This window comes from Trachypithecus francoisi, unplaced genomic scaffold (genome assembly GCF_009764315.1).
Source record: "Trachypithecus francoisi isolate TF-2019V2 unplaced genomic scaffold, Tfra_2.0 Lachesis_group5, whole genome shotgun sequence".
In the NCBI taxonomy this organism is placed as follows: Eukaryota; Metazoa; Chordata; class Mammalia; order Primates; family Cercopithecidae; genus Trachypithecus; species Trachypithecus francoisi.
In genome coordinates this window covers 97,167,404-97,191,783 of record NW_022681470.1, presented here as the reverse complement: position 1 = coordinate 97,191,783, position 24,380 = coordinate 97,167,404, and the positions used below count along the sequence as shown (strand labels likewise).

The 24,380-nt window shown below is 39.7% G+C and overlaps 1 protein-coding gene across 6 annotated transcripts in view; it reads left to right on the top strand.

Moving 5' to 3' along the window:
• The window catches only part of SNX27 (sorting nexin 27), a 93,945-nt gene that overhangs the window by 34,531 nt on the left and 35,034 nt on the right, over nucleotides 1–24,380 (top strand). For 5 of the 6 annotated variants that reach the window (XM_033200294.1, XM_033200292.1, XM_033200291.1 and 2 more), the window contains 5 exons: nucleotides 12,499–12,691; nucleotides 15,245–15,309; nucleotides 16,579–16,683; nucleotides 20,311–20,389; nucleotides 22,815–22,978. In XM_033200294.1, coding sequence (XP_033056185.1) covers nucleotides 12,499–12,691; nucleotides 15,245–15,309; nucleotides 16,579–16,683; nucleotides 20,311–20,389; nucleotides 22,815–22,978 — 606 coding nt within the window. The remainder of the gene's footprint in view (nucleotides 1–12,498; nucleotides 12,692–15,244; nucleotides 15,310–16,578; nucleotides 16,684–20,310; nucleotides 20,390–22,814; nucleotides 22,979–24,380) is intronic. The other variant, XM_033200293.1, reaches the window with a different exon arrangement.

Sequence of the window (24,380 nt, the reverse complement as noted above, 5' to 3'; positions counted from 1 at the left end):
GTTTTAGGTAATTCCCAAAAGGTCTCAACATCTAGTCTGCTCTACTTTTGGGACATGACCTTGATTTCAACTTCTTGCATGTCTTATGACTCAAAGTTAGCACTTTTGAAGCATAAAACAAATTTATAATATTTTCATTACCTCAAAAAGAACCTCATTCCTTGTACCCGTCATTTTCCAAACCTCCCATCCCCTCCAGTTCTAGGAAAGCACTAATCTAGCCTCTGTCTTATAGATTTGCATATTCTGGACATTTCATAGAAATTTAATCATGGTTTTTTTTTTTTAACTGGCTTCTTTCACTTGGCATAATATTTTTGAGGCTTATTCAAGTTGTAGCACACATCAGTACTTCATTTTAACATTCCATTATATGGATATACCACTTTTATTTATCCATTCTTCAATTGATGGACATCTGGGTTCCTTCCACTTTTCACTATTATGAATAATGCTGTTATGAGCATTTGTGTACACGTTTTTGTGTAGATACGTGTTTTCATTTTTCTTGGATATATACCTAGGAATGGAACTGCTGGGTTACATGGTAACTCTAGGTTTAACCTTTTGAGGAACTGCCAAATTGTTTTCCAAAGTGACTGTACCATAGTTTTTGCTCTTATGTTTAGGTCTGTGATCCATTTTGAGGGTTTTTTTTTTTTTTTTTTGTATAGTGTAATATAAAGGTCAAGGGTTGGTTTGTTTGTTTGTTTTTGAGTGTCAGCTAGGCTGCAGTGCAGTAGAGCAATATTGGCTCACTGCAGCCTCTGCCTCCTGGGTTCAAGCAATTCCCCTGCCTCAGCCCCCCTGAATAGCTGGGATTACAGACATGCACCACCACACCTGGCTAATTTTTGTATTTTTAGTAGAGATGAGGTTTTGCCATGTTGGCCAGGCTGGTCTCAAACTCCTGACCTCAGGTGATCCACCCGCCTCGCCTCCCAAAGTGCTGGGATTACAGGTGTTAGCCACTGCGCCCGACCAGGTTCAAGGTTTTGTTTTTGATTTTGTTTTTATGTGGATATTCAGTTGTTTCACAGCAACTTGTGTTTAAAAGAAAATTCTTTCCCCATTGAAATATCTTGGCGTCATTGTGGAAAATCAGTTTACTATGTGTGATTCTATTTCTGAACTTTTTGCTCTGTTTCATTGGTCTGTTCCTTATGTGTCTGAACAGTTGTGTCATTTTGGGATTGATTTCTGTTAAATGTCTTTTCCTTTGAGAATGGGTGGTATTCTCCTGGTTCTGTGTATATTGAGTCATTTTGGATTGTATCTTGGATATTTATGAATGTTACATTGTGTAGACTCTGGGTTCTGTAATATTCATCTGAGGAGTATTGATGTTTTGTTTTAGCTGGCAATAAGCTGTAAGCTGTGTCACCTTCTGTGGATTAGAGTTCAAATCTCAGTTTAATTATTTCAGCCTTTGCTGTGCTGCTTCGAGTCTGTATACATCCAAGAAGGGATTAGTCTGAGATACATGTGGTGTTTATTCTTAGAATTAAGGGATCACCTTCTCTGGTTTTCTCTTGTCCTAGATTCTCCACTTACTCTGGTAGCAGCCATCGTCACCTAGAATCTTTTCCCTATATGTTTGAGCCAGAAAGATGTCAGGTTCTATCTGAGTTTTAGTTACTTAAATTGTGCTATTTTGTAACTTATGCCCACAAGCAGAGCAAAACCCTCTAAATGCAGGAGTGTACCTCCTCTTGTACAGATCATTGCTCCATGTTTTGAGTCCCCTCCACAGTCAGCCCGCTTGTAGTGTTTAATTCAGACTCCTCAGACAATTGTTTTTGTGTTTTGTCCAGAATTTATAGTTGTTATAGTGGAAGGGTTGGTCTACATGAAGTGTATGTACTACTTGAAATGGAGTTTTCAGTTCTGTCAGGTTTTTCTTTATGTATAATGAATATTATATCTTGATGAATTGATCCCTTTAACATTATTTATCTCTTTATATAAGTCTCTATCTGTAATGTATCTGTCTCTCTTTATCCCTGGTGTAATATTCTTTGTTCTGAAGTCTTTCTCTCATATAACATATGAGCCACTAACATATAGCCACTAGTAGCCATGTCACCTTTCTTTTGGTTATGGTTTTCATTGCTATCTTTTCCATTTAACCTATTTATATATTTATAATTAAACTGGGTTTCTTATAGAAAGCTTATAGCTGGGTCTTGCTTTTTTTATCCAGTCTGGCAATGTTTTTATTTGGAATGTTTTATTGGAATCTAAATGTTTTTATTTAGACTACTTACCTTTAGTATAATTATTGCTATAGTTAGGCTAAATCTACTGTCTTGTTTTTTGCTATCTATGTTGCATCATTATTTATTTTTTTCCTCATTACCTGTCTTCTTTTGGATTGATAGAGTATTTTTAAATGATTCTATTTTATCTTTACTATTGTTTTATTAGGTATAATTTGTTTTTTTCTTGGTTTACAGTACATATCTGTAATTTGTGAACATTTACCTTCAAATTATATATTTGAATTTGTAGTTGTATATACATAATACATAGTACACATATTATATATAGTGTAACACTATATAGGTAAATATACCTAATATATATAATTTTATAATATATAAATATATAATATATATTTATATTGGCCGTTTTGTCCCCCCATCAGATGTTAATGCCTACAAATTTGTGAATTTTCTAGCTTTCCCTCTGTTACTGATTTCTAACGTTACCCCGTTGTAGTTATAGAAGATACTTTGCATAATACCTTTTGTGTGTGTGTGTGTGAGAGACGAGGTTTCTCTCTGTTGTCCAGGCTGGACACACACACACACACACACACAGACATACTATATATATAATGTAAGACACTTACAAGGGTATATTTCCCCCCCCGCCATCGTTTGTGCTATTGTTGTCATACATTGACTTCTATATGTGTTATAAACTTAATGATACATTGTTATCTTTGCTTTAAACAATTGCCTTTTAAAGGGTTGGGTTTTTTGTTTTTTGTTTTGTTGTTTTTGTTTTTTGAGATGGAGTCTCTGTCACCCAGGCCGGAATGCAGTGGTGCAATCTTGGCACCCTGCAATCTCTGCCTCCCAGGCTCAAGTGATCTCCCACCTCAGCCTCCTGAGTAGCTGTGACCACAGGTGCGCACCACCACACCCAGCTCGTTTTTTATATTTTTGTAGAGACGGGGTTTCATCATGTTGCCCAGGCTGGTCTCAAAATTCCTGAGCTCAAGTGATCTGCCAGCCTTGGCCTCCCAAAGTGTGTTGGGATTACAGGCATGAGCCACCACACCTGGCGTTAAAGAAATTAAACATGATAAAAGAGTTATTTTGTATTTGACTACATATTTACCATTTCCTTCCTTCCTTCCTTCCTTCCTTCCTTCCTTCCTTCCTTCCCTCCCTCCCTCCCTCCCTCCCTCCTTCCCTCCTTCCCTCCTTCCTTCCTTCCTTCCTTCCTTTGCGCAATCTTGGCTCACTGCAACGTCCACCTCCAAGGTTCAAGCAGTTCTTCTGCCTCAGCCCCCCAAGTAGCTGGGATTACAGGCATGTGCCACCACGCCCGGCTAATTTTGTATTTTTAGTAGAGATGGGGTTTCTCCATGTTGTCCAAGCTTGTCTTGAACTCCTGACCTCAGGTGATCTGCCCACCTCAGCCTCCCAAACTGCTGGGATTACAGGCGTGAGCCACTGTGCACAGCCCGTATTTGCCATTTCTGATGCACTTTATTCGTTTGTGTAAATCTAGTTTCTGTCTGGCATTAAGATTCCCTCTGCTTGAAGAACTTGAATTAATATTTCTTGCATTAAGAGTGCAGGTCTTTTGGCAATGAATTCTCTTAGCTTTTGTTGATGTGAAAAAGCCTTCGTTTCTCCTTTATGTTTGAAAGATTTTTTCAGGGTATAGAATTCTGGGTGGATTCTTTCTTTTCTTTTTTCTTTTTTTCCTTTTTTTTTGAGATAGAGTCTTGCTCTGTTGCCGAGGCTGGAGTGTAGTGGCGCAATCTTGGCTCACTGCAGCCTCTGCCTCCCGGGTTCAAGCAATTATCTGCCTCAGCCTCCCGAGTAGCTGGGATTACAGGCACCCGCCACCATGCCCAGCTAATTTTTGCATTTTTAGTAAAGACGGCGTTTCACCATGTTGGCCAGGCTGGTCTTGAACTCCTGACCTTGTGATCTTCCTGCCTTGGCCTCCCAAAGTGCTGAGATTACAGACGTGAGCCACCGTGCCTGGCCGATTTTTTAAATTTTTATTTACTTACTTTTTTAAAGTACCAAAAGAAAAAAACAATCACTCCATTGTAATCCCAGCACTTTGGGAGGCTGAGGCAGCAAGATTGCTTGAGGCCAGGAGCTTGAGATCACCCTGAGCAACATACTGAGACTCTGTCTCTGCAAAAAATGAAAAAATAGCTGGGCGTGGTGACACAATCCCTGTAGTCCCAGTTACTTGGGAGGCTGAGGCAGGAGGATCACTTCAACCCAGAAGGTTGAGGCTGCAGTGAGCTTTGGTCATGCCACTCCTCTCCAGCCTGGGAGACAGAGCGAGATCCTGTCCCAATTTGAAACAAAAATCACTCCAGTCTTCTGGTTTTCATAGTTTCTGATGAGAAGCCTGCTTGTTTTAGTTTTTGGTCTTTTCTATGGCTTGTTTTAACCCTCTCTGGCTACCTTCAAAGTTTACTCTCTTTAAAAAACAGAGACAGGGTCTCACTCAGTCATCCAGGCTGGAGTGCAATGGTGCAATAATAGCCCACTGCAGCCTTGACCTCCTGGGCTCAAGCTATCCTCCTGACTCAGCCTTCCAAGTAGATGGAACTACAGGAATGTGCCACTGTACCTGTCTAACTTTTATATTTTATTTTGTTATTTTATTTGTTTGAGATGGGGTCTTGCTCTGTCGCCCAGACTGGAGTTCAGTGGCACCATCTTGGCTCACTGCAACCTCCGCCTCCCGGGTTCAAGCAGTTCTCCTGTCTTAGCCTCCCAAGTAGCTGGGACTACAGGTGTGTGCCACCACAACTGGCTAATTTTTGTATTTTTACTAGAGACAGGGTTTCACCATGTTGGTCAAGCTGGCCTCGAACTTCTGGCCTCAAGTGATCTGCCCACCTCAGCCTCTCAAAATGTTGGGGTTATAGGTGTCGGCCACTGCACCTGGCCACCTAATTTAAAAAATTTTTAGTATAGATGGGGTCTTGCTGTGTTCCCCAGGCTGTTCTCACACTCTCAGCCTCAAGCAATCCTCCTTCCTCAGACTCCAAAGTGCTGGGATTACAGGCATGAGCCACTGCACCTGGCTTGCAGCGTTTTCTCCTTATCTTTAGTTTTCGGAGTTTCGTTTTTACATGTCTAGGTGGTTGTTTCTTATTTATCCTGCTTGAGGAATCTGTGGTTTGATATCTTTTAGTATTTTTGGAAAACTATCAGCCAGTATGTTTTCAGATATTTCTTCAGCCCATTCTTTTTCTCTTGCCTTTCTGGAGGTTCTAGTTACCTGTGTTTTGCACTGTTTGATGTTGTCTTAGAGCTTTTGGGTGTTTTATTCTATTTTAGCTCTTATTTTTCTCTTTAGATAATTTTTATTGACCTATCATTAAGTTTGCTGATTTTTTCCCTCAGTTGTGTCCAGTCTGCTGATGATATTGTTAGAGGAACTCTTCATCTTTGATACCACACCTTTTGTTTTTTTTTTTTTTCAGACGGAGGGTTGCTCTGTTGCCCAGGCTGGAGTGCAGTGGCGTGATCTTGGCTTACTGCAACCTCCGCCTCCGAAGTTCAAGCGATTCCCCTGCCTTAGCCTCCCGAGTAGCTGGGACTATAGGCAACCACTACCACGCCTGGTTAATTTTTGTATTTTTTTTTTAGTAGAGACGGCAGTTCACCATATTGGCCAGGCTGGTCTCGAACTCCTGACCTTCTGATCCGCCCGCCTTGACCTCCCAAAGTGCTGGGATTACAGGCGTGAGCCACTGCGCCCAGCCCATGCCTTTTATTTCTATCACTTCCATTTGATATTTGCTTGTAATTCTCACACCTGCTGAAATTCTCCATCTGTTCATACATGTTTTCCACCTTTTCCTTTTGCATGAGGTCTTTAGCATTGTTAATCACTGTTATTCTAATAATATACTGCCTGATAATTTCAACATCTGGGTCATCTCTGAGACTGTTTTATCTCTTGCCATAATGTTGGGTTTCTCTTTTGTTTTTTGAGATGGAGTTTTGCTCTTGTTGCCCAGGTTGGAGTGCAATGGCTCGATCTTGGCCCACCACAACCTCTGCCTCCCAGGTTCAAGCGATTCTCCTACCTCAGCCTCCCAAGTAGCTGGGATTACAGGCATGTGCCACCATGCCTGGCTAATTTTGTATTTTTAGTAGAGATGGGGTTTCTCCATGTTGGTCAGGCTGGTCTTGAACTCCTGACCTCAGGTGATCACCCACCTTGGCCTCCCAAAGTGCTGGGATTACAGGTGTAAGCCACCGCACCCAGCCTGTTTTTTGTTTGTTTTTTTGTTTTTGCATTTTTGTCCTGTAATATTTAACTGAATGTTAGGCATCATATGTAGAATAATAGTAGAGATGACTGAAGTAAATAGTGTTTGAACTTGGAAATGGGCAATGCTCTTCTGTTAGGGAATTTAGTCAGTTAAGCTGGGCTTGGATTTTGTTATAGCTATCATTACCTTTACTGTGCCATAGGCCTTAAGTTTCTCTAGCAATGGGTTGCTATTGCCTTGTGCTTAGAGTGAGGGCTGGGGTTCTGGAGGTTTTAAAATATTCATTTATTTATTTATTTTTTGAGACAAACTCTCCTTCTGTCTCTCAGACTGGAGTGCAGTTGCACAATAATGGCTCTCTGCAGCCTTGACTTCCTGGCTTAAGCATTCCTCCAGCCTCAGCCTACCAAGTAGCTGGGACCACAAGCACACATCACCACATCTGGCTGATTTTTTTTTACTTTTTGTAGAGACAGAGTCCCACCATTTTGCCCAGGCTAGTCTCAAAATCCTGGGCTCAAGTGATCCTCCTGCCTTGGCCTCCCAAAGTGCTGGGATTATAGACAAGAGCCACTGTGCCCAGCCTGGAGGGGTTTTTTGTTTTTTAGACAGAGACTTGCTCTGTCGCCAGGCTGGAGTGCAATGGCGCAATCTCAGCTCACTGCAGCCTCTACCTCCCGGGTTCAAGTGATTCTCCTCCTTCACTGTCTCGAGTAGTTGGGATCACAGGCCTGCACCACCATGCCCAGCTAATTTTTGTAATTTTAGTAGAGTGGGGTTTCAGCGTGTTGGCCAGGATAGTCTATCGATCTCTTGACCTCGTGATCTGCCTGTCTTGGCCTTCCAAAGTGCTGGGATTACAGGTGTAAGCTATGGTGCCCAGCCGGCCCTGGAGGGTTTTTTGGTCCTCAGACTTTCAGCCACCTGTGCATACCAGTACCACAGAGAAGTTGTCTCTTTGCATTCTTACTCCTCTGCTATTGGTAGACTGCTCTTGCTTTTTACTTGGGCCTAGACTCATGGTAGAGGTAGATGTTGTGTAGTTCACCCTTAGGCTTAGGCAGAGTCTGTGTCTCTGTGTCCTAATTCTTTTGCCCTTCCTTCTTATTTTAGCCAAACTTGGCCTTGTATCTGTGGTTAGTCTTGGGAAAGAGTTTCCTGTCCCTCCCTCAGCTATAGCAAACCTCTGCTTGTTAATAGTGGAGGAACCTGGGCCTAATATGGTTTCCTGCCTCTCCCCACGGGTATAGAGTATTTTAGTTTTACTCCTTCCCCAGAAGAAGTGGATCTTTGCCTGTGCACTCTGAATGAGAGGATTTACTGCCTGTCTTAGCCTGTTTTTGCTGCTGTAATAGAATAACACAGATTGTAGGTAATTTATAAAGAAAAGAGATTATTTGACTCACAGTTCTAGAGCCTGGGAAGTCTAATATCAAGGGGCCACATCTGGTGAAGGCCTTTTTGTTGTGTTATAACATGGAGGAAGGCATTCCCAGGTAAGGAAGTGCATGTGAGACAGAGAGAAAAGGGGGCCCAAACTCCTGAGATAAATAACCCACTGTCTCACTGCTTCAATCATGACATTAATCATGAGAGTTTTGCCATTACCTCTTTTTTTTTTTTTTGAGACGAGGTCTTGCTCTGTTGCCCAGGCTGGAGTGCAGTGGCGGGATCTCAGCTCACTGCAAGCTCCACTTCCCGGGTTCCCGCCATTCTCCTGCCTTAGCCTCCGGAGTAGCTGGGATTACAGGTGCCCGCCAGCATGCCCAGATAATTTTTTGTATTTTTAGTAGAGATGGGGTTTCACCGTGTTAACCAGGATGGTCTCGATCTCCTGACCTCATGATCCGCCCGCCTCGGCCTCCCAAAGTGGAGAGTTTTGCCATTACCTCTTAAAGATCCCACTTCTTAATACACTTCTTGATCTCTCTTCTTAATAGCTGCTTAGTGTCCTTATCCACTGATTCTTTTGTGTTGGTAATTTCTGAGCCTGTTTCTACTGACTAATTTTTATCCTGGTCATAGGTCAAATTTTCATGCTTTTTTATATGTCTAGTAATTTTTGATAGGATATTGTATATTGTGAATGCAGTGTTATTGGGTTGCTAGATTTTGTTATATTTCTTTAAAGAGTGTTGGATTTTTTTTTTTTTTCCTGGCATACAGTTAAGCTACCTAAAGATTACTTTGGTCCTTTTTAGCTTTGTTTTTAAGCTCTTTTTGAGTAGTTTAGAGTACCTTTTACTCTAGAACCAGTTTGGCTCTACTCCTAAAGCATGGTCTTTTTGAGTTCCCTTCTGAATTCCATGCAGATTTAGGGAGGTCTCTTTATTCTGGCTGGAGGGAAGTTGAATGATTCTGTAAACTGCGTGAACTCTGGGAATTGTTTATTTACCACTCCCGGCTTATAATAGTTTTTTCCTTAGATTGTTATTCAGTCAAAATTCAAGGGAACTTAATACAGATTTCTGGAGCTGTCTTGCTTTAGCTCCCTCGTACATGCTTAGTCCTGCAGATTCTACCTGCTTTGGCCTCCTTGAACTTCAGTCTCTGTTTATTCAACTCAGTGAAGTTGCCAAACTCTGTTTGGGTACCCCTCCCTGAGCTGCAGTTTAGGAGTTACCTCTAGGCAGAAAGCTGAGATGATGTTAGGGCTCACCGGCTCATCTTGTTTGCTTCCCTTTTCTCAGGGATCACAATTCTTAGCTGCCTGTTGTCCAGTGTCTGAAAATAGTTGTTGCCTATATTGTATCCAGTTTTCTGGTTGTATTTTTTTTTTTTTTTTTTTTGAGACGGAGTCTCGCTCTGTCGTCCGGCTGGAGTGCAGTGGCCGGATCTCAGCTCACTGCAAGCTCTGCCTCCCGGGTTTACGCCATTCTCCTGCCTCAGCCTCCGCAGTAGCTGGGACTACAGGCGCCCGCCACCTCGCCCGGCTAGATTTTTGTATTTTTTTTAGTAGAGACGGGGTTTCACCGTGTTAGCCAGGATGGACTCGATCTCCTGACCTCGTGATCCGCCCGTCTCGGCCTCCCAAAGTGCTGGGATTACAGGCTTGAGCCACCGCGCCCGGCCTTTCTGGTTGTATTTAATGGGAGGTTAATTACCACCTGGAAGTCCACAGCTTGTTCTGTAAATGGAGAATATTTTTATTTAGGGATAATTTGATTAAAAATTGATTTTAAATATTTTTTACTTTAAAAGAAATGCCAGTGGAACTTTACTTCATATTATATAGAGGAATAAGTTCCAGATGGATTAAGGACTTAAATGACAAAACAAAAAATTAAAAGCTCTTAGTGAAAATATTCACAAAAATATTGGTGAATAGCTTATTGATCTTGGGAATAGAAAAAGTTTCTTAAGACACAAAAAGTGTTGGTTATAAAAAGATTGATAAATTGGACTATTTCTAGAATTTAAAAAACCTTAAATAGAGTGAAAAGACCAATGACAGGCCAGGTGCAGTGGCTCACGCCTGTAATCCCAGCACTTTGGGAGGCCAAGGCGGGCGGATCATGAGGTCAAGAGATCAAGACCATCCTGGCTAACACGGTGAAACCCTGTCTCTACTAAAAATACAAAAAAATTTGCCGGTCATGGTGGTAGGTATCTGGAGTCCCAGCTACCTGGGAGGCAGAGGCAGGAGAATGGTGTGAACCTGGGGGCGGAGCTTGCAGTGAGCAGACATCGTGCCACTGCACTCCAGCCTCGGCGACAGAGCGAGACTCCGTCTCAAAAAAAAAGGAAAAAAAAGAAAAAAAGACCAGTGACAAACTGGAAGAAGGTATTCACAATACACACAAATGAAACACTGTGTCAATATATAAAGTACTCCATAAATCAATAAGAAAAGCAAAAAAACTTAATATGAAGATAAGCAAAACGCATGAGTAGGTTCTTTACAAAAAATGACACTCACATGGTCAATAAGTATATGAAGAGTTATTCAACATCATTAGTAATTAGAGAAATGTAAATTAGGATCACAGTAAGAAATCTTTTCACACCAATTCCATTGGCAAAATTAAGAGGATCTTTTTATATATTGCTGAAAGAGAATAAATTGGTACAACCACTTTAGCTTACATTTTGGCATTATCTCCTGAGGCTGAATATGCATATAACTCTGCAGTTCACTTAGGCTTATACTCAGAAGAATATCTTTTGCATGTACATCAGGAGGCATTTATACAAATGTTAACAGCAGCATTGTTCACAGTAACTAAAATCCAGAAACAACCCGAGTGCTCATGAATGGGAGAACAGATTGAAAACAAACGAGCAACTATGATATATTCACACAACAAAATGCTGTATGCAGCAGAGTATACCACAAAGACATGTAATGTTGTGATGAGACTGTAGTATAATATTAAGTGAAAAAAGTAAATCCTTTAAAGTCTCATCTTGATACTCTATTTTTATAAAACCAAAATACCTTTAAAATTAAAATATAAAAATTTAAGGATTATATATAAATGCAAAAAAATATAAAAAGAAAAGCAAGGGAATCATGAACATGGTTGGATATGATAACTTTTTGGGGTCAGAGAAACAGGGATATAGGGATGTGGGATAGAGGAGGCAGAGACTATATGGCTTGAATTAAATTATTTTCAAGGTCTTAGCTTTTATTTTGTTTTTCACATTATCTGTTTACTAACAAAAATTCCACAGTTGCTTAAATCACTTGGTTTTTTTGAGACAGTGTCTCCTTCTGTTGTCTAGGCTGGAGTGTAGTGGCAGGATCGTGGTTCACTGCTTCCTCTGCCTCCTGGATTCAAACAATCCTCCCACCTTAGCCTCCTGGGACTACAGGCGCATGCCACCATGCCCAGCTACATTTTTGTATTTTTTTTGTAGAGACAGGGTTTTGTCATGCTGCCCAGGCTGGTCTCGAACTCTTGGACTCGAGCAATCTGCCCACCTGTCAGCCTCCCAAAGTGCACTGGAATTACAGACGTGAGCCACCATGCCCAGGCCGCTTAAGTCATTTTTTAGGCCTTTTCTTTGGAATCAACTTTAGAGCCAGTTTAGGCCACACACAAGTATCAGTTACATTGCTTTATAATCAACCCTAGGTTTTCAGCTCCTTTCAAATTTGCTTGCTTATTCACTCACTATATTTACCACATTGGCTTCAAATGACTTTTAACTTTCTAAAAGTAAAATCCACCCTTAAAAACTGGTAATTGCCTTTGAAGTTATTTAAAAGTATGCTAGAGGTCATTCTAATAGCAAAAATAAGATCACGCTCCTCCTACTGGGTGCGGTGGTTCGAGGTGGGTGGATCACCTGAGGTCAAGAGGTCGAGACCAGCCTGGCCAACATGGTGAAACCCCTTCTCTACTAAAAATACAAAAATTAGCCAGGTGTGGTGGCGGATGCCTGTAATCCCAACTATTCAGGAGGCTAAGGCAGGAGAATCGCTTGAACCCAGGAGGCGGAGGTTACAGTGAGCCGAGATCATGCCACTGCACTCCAGCCCAGGCAACAGAGTGAGACTCCATCTCAGAAAAACCCCAAAACACAAAAAGAACATCATGCTCCTTTTGAAAAGGGGATAGTCCTTTTTTTTTTTTTTTTTTTTGAGGCAGAGTCTCGCTCTGTCGCCCGGACTGGAGTGCAGTGGCCGGATCTCAGCTCACTGCAAGCTCTGCCTCCTGGGTTTACGCCATTCTCCTGCCTCAGCCTCCCGAGTAGCTGGGACTACAGGCGCCCGCCACCTCGCCCGGCTAGTTTTTTTTTGTATTTTTAGTTGAGACGGGGTTTCACCGTGTTAGCCAGGATGGTCTCGATCTCCTGACCTCTAGTCCTTTTTTATACATACAACTTTATACATGTTTGTTGAAAGTAAGTCTTACTTTAAAGTGACCTTGAATATAGTTTTTGTTAAATGCATAGTAGAATGCATCTAACCAATATCATCTAAGCGTGACAAGATGATTCTGTGATTTAATTTGTATTAAGTATGTTTTTCTTTTGTTCTTCTCCTTCACTAGGTATATAATGTTTACATGGCAGGAAGGCAGCTGTGTTCTAAGCGGTACCGGGAATTTGCTATCCTACACCAGAACCTGAAGAGAGAATTTGCCAACTTTACATTTCCCCGACTCCCAGGGAAGTGGCCATTTTCATTATCAGAACAACAATTAGATGCCCGACGTCGGGGACTGGAAGAATATCTAGAAAAAGGTAATCCAAACCATCAAACTCTACTATATTGAGTAGACGTAGGTTCTAGGTATGCAGCTTCTAAACTGCATAGCTGAATTTCCGGAAACTCAATAGTGAATGTAAGTCAGGTTTCTGACTAAGTATTGAACGATCTGAACTTTGAAGGCAAAACTGAAATGTCCAGTACAGTGATCAGTAGCCTGTTTCATTGGTTTGTTTAATGCTTAACAACAACAGAAAAATGAATGTTTAGTTTTTGATGCATTTGGTGATGCCTAATGGACTTTTTTTTTTTTTTTTAGACGGAGTCTTGCTCTATCACCAGGCTGGAGTGCAGTGGCACGATGTCGGCTCACTGCATCCTCCGCCTCCTGGGTTCAAGCGATTCTCCTGCCCCAGCCTCCTGAGTAGCTGGGACTATAGGCACACGCCACCACACCCAGCTAATTTTTATATTTTTAGTGGAGATGGGGTTTCACCATGTTGACCAGGATGGTCTCGATATCTTGACCTCGTGATCCATCTGCCTCTGTCTCCCAAAGTGCTGGGATTACATGGACCTTTATTTTTGGGTTATATTATCTGCCAGCAAACACATATAGACTCAGCAATATGCTGAATTGATTTGGGAACTACGTGGGCAATATTAAGACATTTTTAATATTTAAGACTTTTTTTTTAAATGAGTCTTGGCTTACTGGTGTATCCTACCTGAAAACTTTATTCATTTTACAGGTATTCATAGATAGGTTTGCTGAGTTGTAGGTAATCTAGAGTGCCCTTGTTCTAAGCAGGCTAAACGTAGATACTAATACTTCTGTATTGAATTTTTTTTTTTTTTTTGTTTTGAGACAGAATCTTGATCTTGTTGCCCAGGCTAGAGTGCAATGGCATGATCTCGGCTCACTGCAACCTCTACCTCCCAGGTTCAAGCGATTCTCCTGCCTCGGCCTCCCAAGTAGCTGGGACTACAGAAGCGCACCACCATGCCCGGCTAATTTTTGTGTTTTTAGTAGAGACGGGGTTTCCCCATGTTGGCCAAGCTGGTCTCGAACTCCTAACCTCAGGCAATCTGCCCACCTTGGCCTCCCAAAGTCCTGGGATTACAGGCATGAACCACTGCACCTGGCCCTGTATTGAAGTGTACTTGTTATCTCTGTGCCTCCAAATGATACATCAGGAGTCTGTGGATGTGGATGGTGAAACATTTGTCTAGAAAGGCAGGGAAATGACACAGATCTCTTCAATAAGATAGCTCATCTGTGGCTCAGGGAAGAGACCTTTCCTTGCTACATTATAGAGTTGCATTATTTGGTAGCTGTTCAGTAGGTTTTTCTCTAAAATACTAGTTTATAGAATAACAGTCTTACATGATATTTAGTCATTCTGTTTCCTTGTAACTAACTGACCTAGTTGAATCTTTTAAAAACTTTTGTAGGGAGCCTTAGTCATGAAGAGAAACCATTTTCCCCATAGAAGGTAATGGAACTTCCTTACCTGTTTTTAGCTTTTTCTAACAGAGACTGGCCTCTCTGAACAAAGCCCTTGGGAAATGAGAAAGGGTACAATTTTTAAAAATCAAATGAAGTAAAGTCACCAGTTTAATTTACCATTCTCATGAGAGTGTCAGGAAATTAACTTTCTTAAATTTAGAGGATTAGCTACCTACCTTACCTGCCTGCTTGCTTTCCTATCTCACCCATCCCCAGCCAGCTTTTTTTTTTTTTTTTTTTGGTTGTTGTTTTGAAGCTAAAGTCAGTAAGGTGAAATGATGTGAATTCTTAATTACCTACCCTAGTTTTCCCAAAATGGCTTTTAATTTTTGTGGTTATCTGACTGGCCTGTTTTTAGGCCAAATAAATATTTTTCCTTTAGTATTTCAATTTTATATTTGGTTTATTCCTGATTAATCTTCCCTTACCACTGCCTCTTTACCCCATGTTCTGTTGTTCTAGCTTGTTAATAGGTCACACAAGACTGCAAAGTTATATTTACTGAACTTCTCTTTTTTTTTTTTTTTTTTTTGAGACAGAGTCTCGCTCTGTCGCCTGGGCTGGAGTGCAGTGGCCGGATCTCAGCTCACTGCAAGCTCTGCCTCCCGGGTTCACGCCATTCTCCTGCCTCAGCCTCCCGAGTAGCTGGGACTACAGGCGCCTGCCACCTCGCCCGGCTAGTTTTTTGTATTTTTTTTTAGTAGAGACGGGGTTTCACCAGGTTAGCCAGGATGGTCTCGATCTCCTGACCTCGTGATCTGCCCGTCTCGGCCTCCCAAAGTGCTGGGATTACAGGCTTGAGCCACCGCGCCTGGCCTATTTACTGAACTTTTATTTCTCTTTTCTGGTTATGTTTAATATTTTTAGCGAGCTACATCTTTGTATTTTCTATTATTTCTTTGTTCTGATCATATTTAGATGAATGTTTGTCACGCCTTAAAATCTTGTATGCCAGGCATGGTGTGCTGCCTCATTATTGCCTGCTATTGATGATTTAAACTTAAAACTTTGATATGTCTTTGACTTTATATTCTTGATTTTAAGGCCTTATGCCAGATTTTATCTTTATTTTCTACAGTGTGTTCAATACGAGTAATTGGTGAGAGTGACATCATGCAGGAATTCCTGTCAGAATCTGATGAGGTAGGTGAATATCTCCTTTAGTGATTATTTTCCTCTTGGCTCCTTGTGGGGGAAAATAAGTTAAAGGTATTGATTATGGGTTAAATTTCCATAAGCTCTCCAAAGGACTCTATTTTTTCTACTTCCATTTTATATGTATCCTGCTTATCTATCCTTTAAGACCTAGGTCCACTTTCTCTTTGAAGTGCCAAGTTCACTTTCTCTTTGAAGCCATCCCTGATGAGTTTTCATCAATTTTTCATTCCACCAAAAGCTTTTGCAACTAGTTCCATGCAATGATCAGTTGTTGCTGTCTCATTCTCTAATTTTTGTACATGTAATCAGATTGTTGCTTTATATTTTTAGCTTACAAGAGTGTGAGCTACCTGTAGGTAAGAGCTAAATCTTGACCATCTTTATATTCCCAGTTCCTTACCACAGCGTCAAGCATTTTGTAGGTGCTTAATAAATATTAATTGAATAGAAGAGTGAGTATTTAATGCTAATATAGTGGTGTGTTATCCACTACTTATTTTATATGTATATGCCTTGTTTTCCCAACTAGATTATAAATTTCTTATAGTCAAGGGCTTACAATAAAGCAATGCTTATGATTGTTTTAGGCAATGAATAGTACTTTTTAAAAAGTGATACTTTTTTAAAAGGTCAAAAATTACAAGGTTAGAGGAATGTGTTAATCAACAAAAGCAGTGTATTAATCATCAAAAGCAGTAAGAGGAGAGTAAGAATTGTTTACCTTTTGCTAGAAGAAAATTGGGCATCAGGCTAACTTTGAAAGGAAAAATGGATGAGACTCAGGTATCCATTTTTTCTTTTAATAATCTCCTAGTTATTTCAGGGTTCAGAAAGAAACTTAGTATATCTCTTGATCCAGTCTATATGCCTGACCATTAATACCAGAGAATATACATCAAAACTACTGCTTTCAGTTATCTTCTCCTCTCATTTGTGGATTCTGAATGGGGAGACGGAAGCGAATCAAAAATCTCATCTGTGTTTGACCTAGACTGTTTCACACAAGTTTCCTGTTTTGAAATGTGAACACGTTGGCTTCAACATGTTTCTTTCCTTCCTGCTTATCTTAAAGGTTAACTTCTGCTGCAGCCCTGAAGTCAGCTTTATGACTTGTAAATGTATTGACTTTTTTCCCGTTCTCATTGGAACTCACTTACTCTCTACCACGTTTTACGTTGTTGTCTAGCTAGCTTGTTACAGGGAGAGTGAAGATATACTGGGCCATAAATTCTGTCTCTATGTCTTTTCCCCCAGAACTACAATGGTGTGTCTGACGTAGAGCTGAGAGTAGCATTACCAGATGGAACAACGGTTACAGTCAGGGTTAAAAAGAACAGTACTACAGACCAAGTATATCAGGTAAATTAAATAAACACGTAGACTTGACATTGGATGATGTGAAGCTAAGGAAGATAGATTAAATGAGTCAATAAAGTGCTTAGGGTGTCTGGCACATAATCAGTTTATTAAATGTTAGCTACTATTGTTATTATTAATGTGAAAGTACTTTGCCCTCGCTTAAAAGAAAGGTACGGTAAATATCCCAGGTTGTAGTAGTTGTGATTAACCCCTCCTTTTTTTTGGAGATGGAGTGTTGCTCTGTCACCCAGGCTGGAGTGCAGTGGCGTGATCTCGGCTCACTGCAACCTCTGCCTCCCGGGTTCAAGCGATTCTCCTGTCTCAGCCTCCTGAGTAGCTGGGACTACAGGCGCCCACCACTACGCCCAGCTAATTTTTGTATTTTTAGTAGAGACATGGTCTCACCATGTTGGCCAGGATGGTCTTGATCTCCTGACCTCATGAGCCGCCTGCCTCGGCCTCCCAAAGTGCTGGGATTACAGCAACCCCTCCTTTTTTGATTGTAAAAAAACTATAACACACATGAAAACAGAATAGTATAATGAATCTCCATATAGTAATCATTTATATTTAATAATTATCAAGATTTTGCCACATTTGCCTTATGTATATCTTTTTTCTTTTCCTTTAAGTATTTAAAAGCAAATCCCATGTTATTGGACCTGTATGTACTTCAGTATGCATCTTCTTACAAAACCACAGTGCCATTATCAAACCTTAAAAATTAGCGCTATTGCCTTGGTATTGCCTAATAACTACTCCATAGTCACATTTTTCCAGTTGTCTAAAAATGATTTTTTTACATTTGGTTTGTTAAAATCTGAATCTAAACAAGGTCCTTAGATCACATTTGATTTTTATGTTTGTTTTAATATAGGACAGTCCCCACTTCTCCCCATTTTTTTTTCATGCCATTGTTTTGTTGCAGAAATGGGTCAGTGCCCTGTGGAATGACCCGCATTCTGAATGTGTCTGTTTGTTTTCTGGTGGTGTCATTTGATATATCCTTCTATGTCTCTGTATTTTCTATACATGGAAGTTTGCTGTAGAGGCTCAATTAGATTCAGGTTCTGCTTTTTTGATAATACTTCATAGTTGGTCCTGTATACTTTATATTGCTTCTCAACAACAAGTACACCATACTGGGTTATCCCATTTTAGTGGTACTAAGGTTAACCAGTAGGTTTAGGTGGTGAAATCTGATCTTTTCATTGTAAAATTCACCACTGATCTTTCATCAAATGAATCTATCCATTGATGATTATTGCATTAACCAGTGATTTCATTAAAGGTTACAAAGTGCTGATTTTCTAATACTCTTATTTCTTCACACTGATTAGCTAGAATTCTTCTGAAAATAACTTTTCCTTGTCAACTAACGCTACTTAATTATCTCAAAATAGATAATTTCCCACAGTTTGTGGGAAAGACAGGATACGTATTTAAGCCTTTCCTTTGATTGCCGATTTTCAGAGAGTAAATACATAATTATATATAAATATAATTATATATATTAATAATTATAAGGTAGATTACATATTAATATATACTTTATAATTATATAATATATTAAATAATATAATATACAAATAATATAATATATAATTCATTATGAAATGTATATATTATATGTAATAATTTATATAATGGGTTTTTAGATTCAATGTGATTTAATCAATAGCGTATATTATCTTTTTGATGCTCAGATTGTTCCATCTTTGGCCAATGAAAGCTCCTTCATGTCTGCTCCTTTATGCTTTTGATGCAACCTAATATTTTTATGATAGCATCCTTGCTTTTTGGTACAATAAGATGTCCTGGCCTCATCTTTGTATATTTCTTACCCTAGATATCTAGAATAGGCCATTTCCCCAAGGAGTCCTATTCTTTTAGTGAGAAACTGTATTTAGAGATCATAATCTGCGTGCTGGGTGTAATCATTGCCTGTATATGCCTTTTCATTGGCCTTTAATCCTAACTTGATCAGAATTTTCAGGGAGACAAGCAGGTTTCTGGGTACTAATGCTTACATTTCTCTTTTGTAGCAAACATTAAAAAAATCTATCCCCCAAACATTTATTCATCCACTGTATTTTATGGCAAAGGATATATGCAGGATCTCAGGCATTTATGAAATTATACAATGGTAGAGAATTTCAAGAAAAGTACTATTTTTACAGCTTGCTGATCTTTTTGTTTTGTTTTGATTGCTTTTTTCCAGTGTTCCTCTAGCAAGGCTTAGGTTTTTTACACTTTTTCCTCCCAACCCTGTTACTGAGACTTCTAGCTATAAACTATTTTCTTTCTTTTTTTTTTTTTGAGACGGAGTCTCGCTCTGTTGCCCGGGCTGGAGTGCTGTGTCCGGATCTCAGCTCACTGCAAGCTCCGCCTCCCGGGTTTATGCCATTCTCCTGCCTCAGCCTCCCGAGTAGCTGGGACTACAGGCGCCTGCCACCTCGCCCGGCTAGTTTTTTGTATTTTTTAGTAGAGACGGGGTTTCACCATGTTAGCCAGGATGGTCTCGATCTCCTGACCTCGTGATCCACCCGTCTCGGCCTCCCAAAGTGCTGGGATTACAGGCTTGAGCCACTGCGCCCGGCCTACTATAAACTATTTTCTAAACCTTGAAAGCCTTTTAGTTTCTATCCAGTGCAGTGTAGAATGATAATTTAGAATACTTATAATGTCTAGTTCCTCTATCACATCATGGATGGACCTAGGCCTCATATGTGAGCAGATAGGAGAAGAAGGGATATAATCACATTTGGCTTACTGAGATACTAATAATCAACAGTTTTATCTTTGTTTTATCAACAAAACAACGGCATGAAAAAGAATTACCTTGCTTATATTGAGGTTGATCTTGAAAAGAAATTTTGTTACTACTAATTTATATTTTGTTGTTGTTTGTATGTAATTGTCATTTATTTGCACACAGTTTTCCAATTTCTTTTTATTTGTCATGTTAGGACCTGAGTTCCTAGAGAGAATGAGTGATTCTTGTTTAATATGCCTCTATTGTCCCAGTATTTTGCTATTTTATGTAGATATTATGATGGTAATTCTTAGGAAATGGAGGTGCCTAATGATCCCAGCATGAGACATGGATCATCTAAAAAGTAAACAAAAAATTTTTGTTTAGCCAGAATATAATTGACAAACAATATTTTACGCTCTAGAATCAAATGTGTAGTATTTTTGTGTTAATGTATTAAATGTAGGTTGAATGTGTGAAACTGGATATTTATGCATTTGTTTTCTTTTTAAGATCTGTGCTATTAAGTACATTTCTTGTAAGTTGTGTTAAAAAAAGAATGAAGTTGTTTTAGAGAGGGAAGCTGATATTTAAGGACAGAATATTGTGAACTTACACTGGAAGAGAGAAACTCATATTCATAGCTGTTGGGGCAGATACAGGTGTTTTTTCCCTTTTCTTTCATATATATGTATGCGTGCATGCATGTACACATACATACAAAGAAAGATAGTTATGGACCATTAATGCAATTTTTGTGAGGCCAAGATGGCAGAACCTCTCCCCTTTCCCTCCTCCACAGGCATACACCTGCCTTTTCCTACAGCATTGACTTAATTTTCTTGAAACCAATTTATCCTGTTTAACCTTAGGCTATTGCAGCAAAGGTTGGCATGGACAGTACGACAGTGAATTACTTTGCCTTATTTGAAGTGATCAATCACTCCTTTGGTGAGTACCAGTGGCTGATACTAGTTTTGTTTTCTAATACTGTCAGAAAGAAACTATTTGCTTAGAGAAGAGCTTGAAGACAAGGGGAGATCCCACTCATTAGAACTGTCTCTAACAATCAGACCAAGCGTATCCCGTTAAACTTAGGTCATAAGGATGTCTGATCACTGTTGATTCTTTTTCCTCTTTTGTAAGTGTAGGTTACAACCAGCAATGAATTGGAAGATACTTTCATGAGGTTCTTTTAAATCTGAGGTTCAAAATTCATATATTCCAATGAAACAGGCTTAAAAAGATGGGATGTTCTATTTAGCCACATGTTGTTTTAGTGTACTTTAGGATTTTTGTAAAGATCTTAAGAGTAGCTTTCTGTTTTCAGAAGTTAGAAAGATATATACTGGTTAAAAGCCTTGTTTTAATGCATACATTTAAGCTTCTGTGTGAATAAATTTCCTCTTCCAAGGAGGTTTTATTGCTTGGTGACAGGAAATTTATATTTTATTTTACAAAAGCTAGGGATGGTGGTCACATTGGTTGCACTGAGACTACAAAGGGGAGAGAGTCTGAGGGTTTGCTCTAAATGACATAGATTTCCTACAGTTTATGGGTCTCTTCCATATCATATAGATTTATACAGGGTGAAGGCCAGAATAGATACAGATAATATTGATTGATCAGATCTTCCTTATCCCAGAAAGGGGGAGAGTTTGGTAGATTTAGGTTGCCTTGCTATCTCAGGTCCGGGTAGAATAACTTTGATTCCCCTAAAGCAGCCATCTCCCTAATATTTTTTTTCTTCCCAACTCACAGCAGTGTAACTAGACAGATGTAAATTACGTTACAAAGGATTACTAAGGTACCAAGACATCTGGATTCTAACCTTGTTTTTTGTCTAAGCTTTAGTTTCACTTTCTATAAAATGGAAAGTATTAAATCTATCTTTTGTAGTGTTACAAAGCCAAGTAAACATCGAGAGAGGAAGTAATCTCAGCAATTTGGGAGGCTGAGGCAGGAGGATTGCTTGAGCCCAGGAGTTTGAGACCAGCCTGGGCAACATAGTGAGACTGCCATCTCTAAAAACAATTTAAAAATTAGCCAAGCATGGTGACACATGCAGGTGGTCCAAGCTGGGAGGCTGAGGTAGGAGGATCAGTTGAGCCTAGGAGGTTAAGGCTGCTGTGAGCTATGATTGTGCCACAACTCTCTAGCCTGGGCAACAGAGTGAGACCCTGTCTCAAAAAAAAAAAAAAAAAAAAAAAAGGCAATTTAGAAATTAAAAGTGGGCCGGGCACGGTGGCTCAAGCCTGTAATCCCAGCACTTTGGGAGGCCGAGACGGGTGGATCACGAGGTCAGGAGATCGAGACCATCCTGGCTAACACGGTGAAACCCCGTCTCTACTAAAAATACAAAAAAAACTAGCCGGGCGAGGTGGCGGGCGCCTGTAGTCCCAGCTACTCAGGAGGCTGAGGCAGGAGAATGGCATAAACCCGGGAGGCGGAGCTTGCAGTGAGCTGAGATCCGGCCACTGCACTCCAGCCTGGGCGACAGAGCGAGACTCTGTCTCAACAACAACAAAAAAAGAAATTAAAAGTGGTAGTTTTTTTTATCCTGCTTGGGTGGCTGTTAGAAAGAGGAAGTATAACATTACTCAGAAGACAATTTTCAGTTTGAGGAATACTGTAGGATTTTTGGAGGTGGGCTGGAAAAAACCTTTTGGCCTTAATAAAAGCAGTTCATTGAGAATTACCACGTGAGAGACTCTGAATGCACCAGAGCTGGGTAAGAGGAGAGGCTTGCTTTAAAGATGTTTAGTGGACTTGAGCTGTAACTAGCTAATGGATTAGATATTTTAACTAAATTTGAAGTTGGTGCTGTTTGCGGAGTTGTCATGTTAACTGATCTGTGTCTTAGTACATTTTTGTGTTGCTATAAAGGAATACCTGAGGCTGGGTAATTTGTAAAGAAAAAAGATCTAATTGTCTCATGATTCTGCTGATTTTCAGCTGATGTCCACCAAACATCTTTAAGACTGGGTTCAAGATTGGGCATCTGGTGAGGTCCTCAGGCTGTTTTCTTCCACTCATGGTGTGTGTAGAGATCACATTAGGCCCCACCTCTAACATTGGGGATCAAATTTCAACATAAACTTTGTGCGGGGACAAATATCCAAACCACAGCACTTGTCATTCAAGTGATAGGTTTCTGTCAGCTTGAGACTTGACTGGCCATGGTCATAGCTAGAAAGGATATTTGGCTGGACAGATACGGCTGTTTTGTGCTCCCAAGGCAGAACTCCTTAATGGATTTGAGATGATGTTCTGGTTAATGATAACATAGCATTCTTGATCTGCCTTACATAGTTTGTATTAGGGAAATTTCTTATATCTTTTCACTCCAGCTTTCTGTGTTTTGTCTTTCCTTTAGTACGTAAATTGGCACCTAATGAGTTTCCTCACAAACTCTACATTCAGAATTATACATCAGCTGTGCCAGGCACCTGCTTGACCATTCGAAAGTGGCTTTTTACAACAGAAGAAGAAATCCTCTTAAATGACAATGACCTTGCTGTTACCTACTTCTTTCATCAGGTAGGTAAATTGATCTTGAAAGGCACAATTCCTTTTTATGTTTGAATATAGTTGGTACTTTGCCAATTCCCTGTGAATCCTTAGGTAAGCTGCTTTGCTCCTGGGTCTGAATTACATTCGTAAAATGTTCTCTCCCATTTCACAAAAGATAAATACGTGTAAGTTTTAGAAGTGAAGATATCCTAGAGTTTAAAAATACATATTTTAAAAATATGTATTCTAATATTTTTAAGGAACAGAAAATGAGCATTGTGGCTGTGTACCTGTTCAAAAATTTTCCACCAATATTATATATACATAGAGTTTAAACCATCAGATAGTTCTACACAGTTTATTGTAAAAAACAGTAGTTGCCCCTGCTTATTTCCATCTCCCCCCATAGGCAACCACCTTCACCTCTTTTAGCTTTGTTTTTTATTGGTTTGTTTGTTTGTTTGTTTTTGGTATTTACTTCTATGTCTCCATTATAACTTGGTTATATTGCTTCTACTTAATTTTTCAGATTCCAGTAGCATCTCTTAATTTCCCACTATTGAAGATGAGACCCTAGCTGTCTTTCCTCCTCCATTCCTACCATATACTCATACCTTTTTCATCTCTCCCATCCCCTTAATATAATCAAATTATAATATTTGTTAGGTCAATATTCAGTGTTTACAATATTATGACTCTGTAAATGGTGAAATTTACAACAGAGCCATATAATAATTACTGTTTTTACTTTTCAGTTTCTTTCAACATTTTATTTTTCAACAGCTAATTATTGCCCTCCTTTTTCATTTGCTTAATTTTCCGTGTACTTATGATTAATTTAGCTCCATACTCTTCACCAGTTGTCTAAATCTCCTCTAAAGACATTCAGTTCAGACCCATCAGGTAGTTCATGAATTTCCACTTTCTGAAGAAATCTCTTGTGGAGTCTCTTCCTCTACCCCTGTGTGAAGTGGCGGCTCTGTACTCTGGTGCACAGCTGGCCTTCTGAGATTGCCCTTCACCACCACCATCTCTTGTTTCCAGTGTTAGAGTACATTGTTAGAGTATTTTGTTTTGCTTTACTCCCACATTTTTGTAGAATACACTTTCAGAGCTGTTCCTCCTTTTATATATGTAATTTTTTATTTTTAATTTTTGTGGGTACATAGTAGGTATATATATTTTTGGAGTACATGAGATGTTTGATATAGGCATGTGGTGTGTAATAATCACATCATGGAAAATGGGGTATCCATCCCCTCAAACATTTATCTTTTGTGTTACAAACAATCCAGTTATACTCTTTTAGTAATTTTAAAATGTACAATTAAATTATTATTGACTATAGTCACCCTATTTTGCTATCAAATACTAGGCCTTATTCATTAATTCTGGCTATTTTTTGTACCCATTAACCATCCCCGACTCT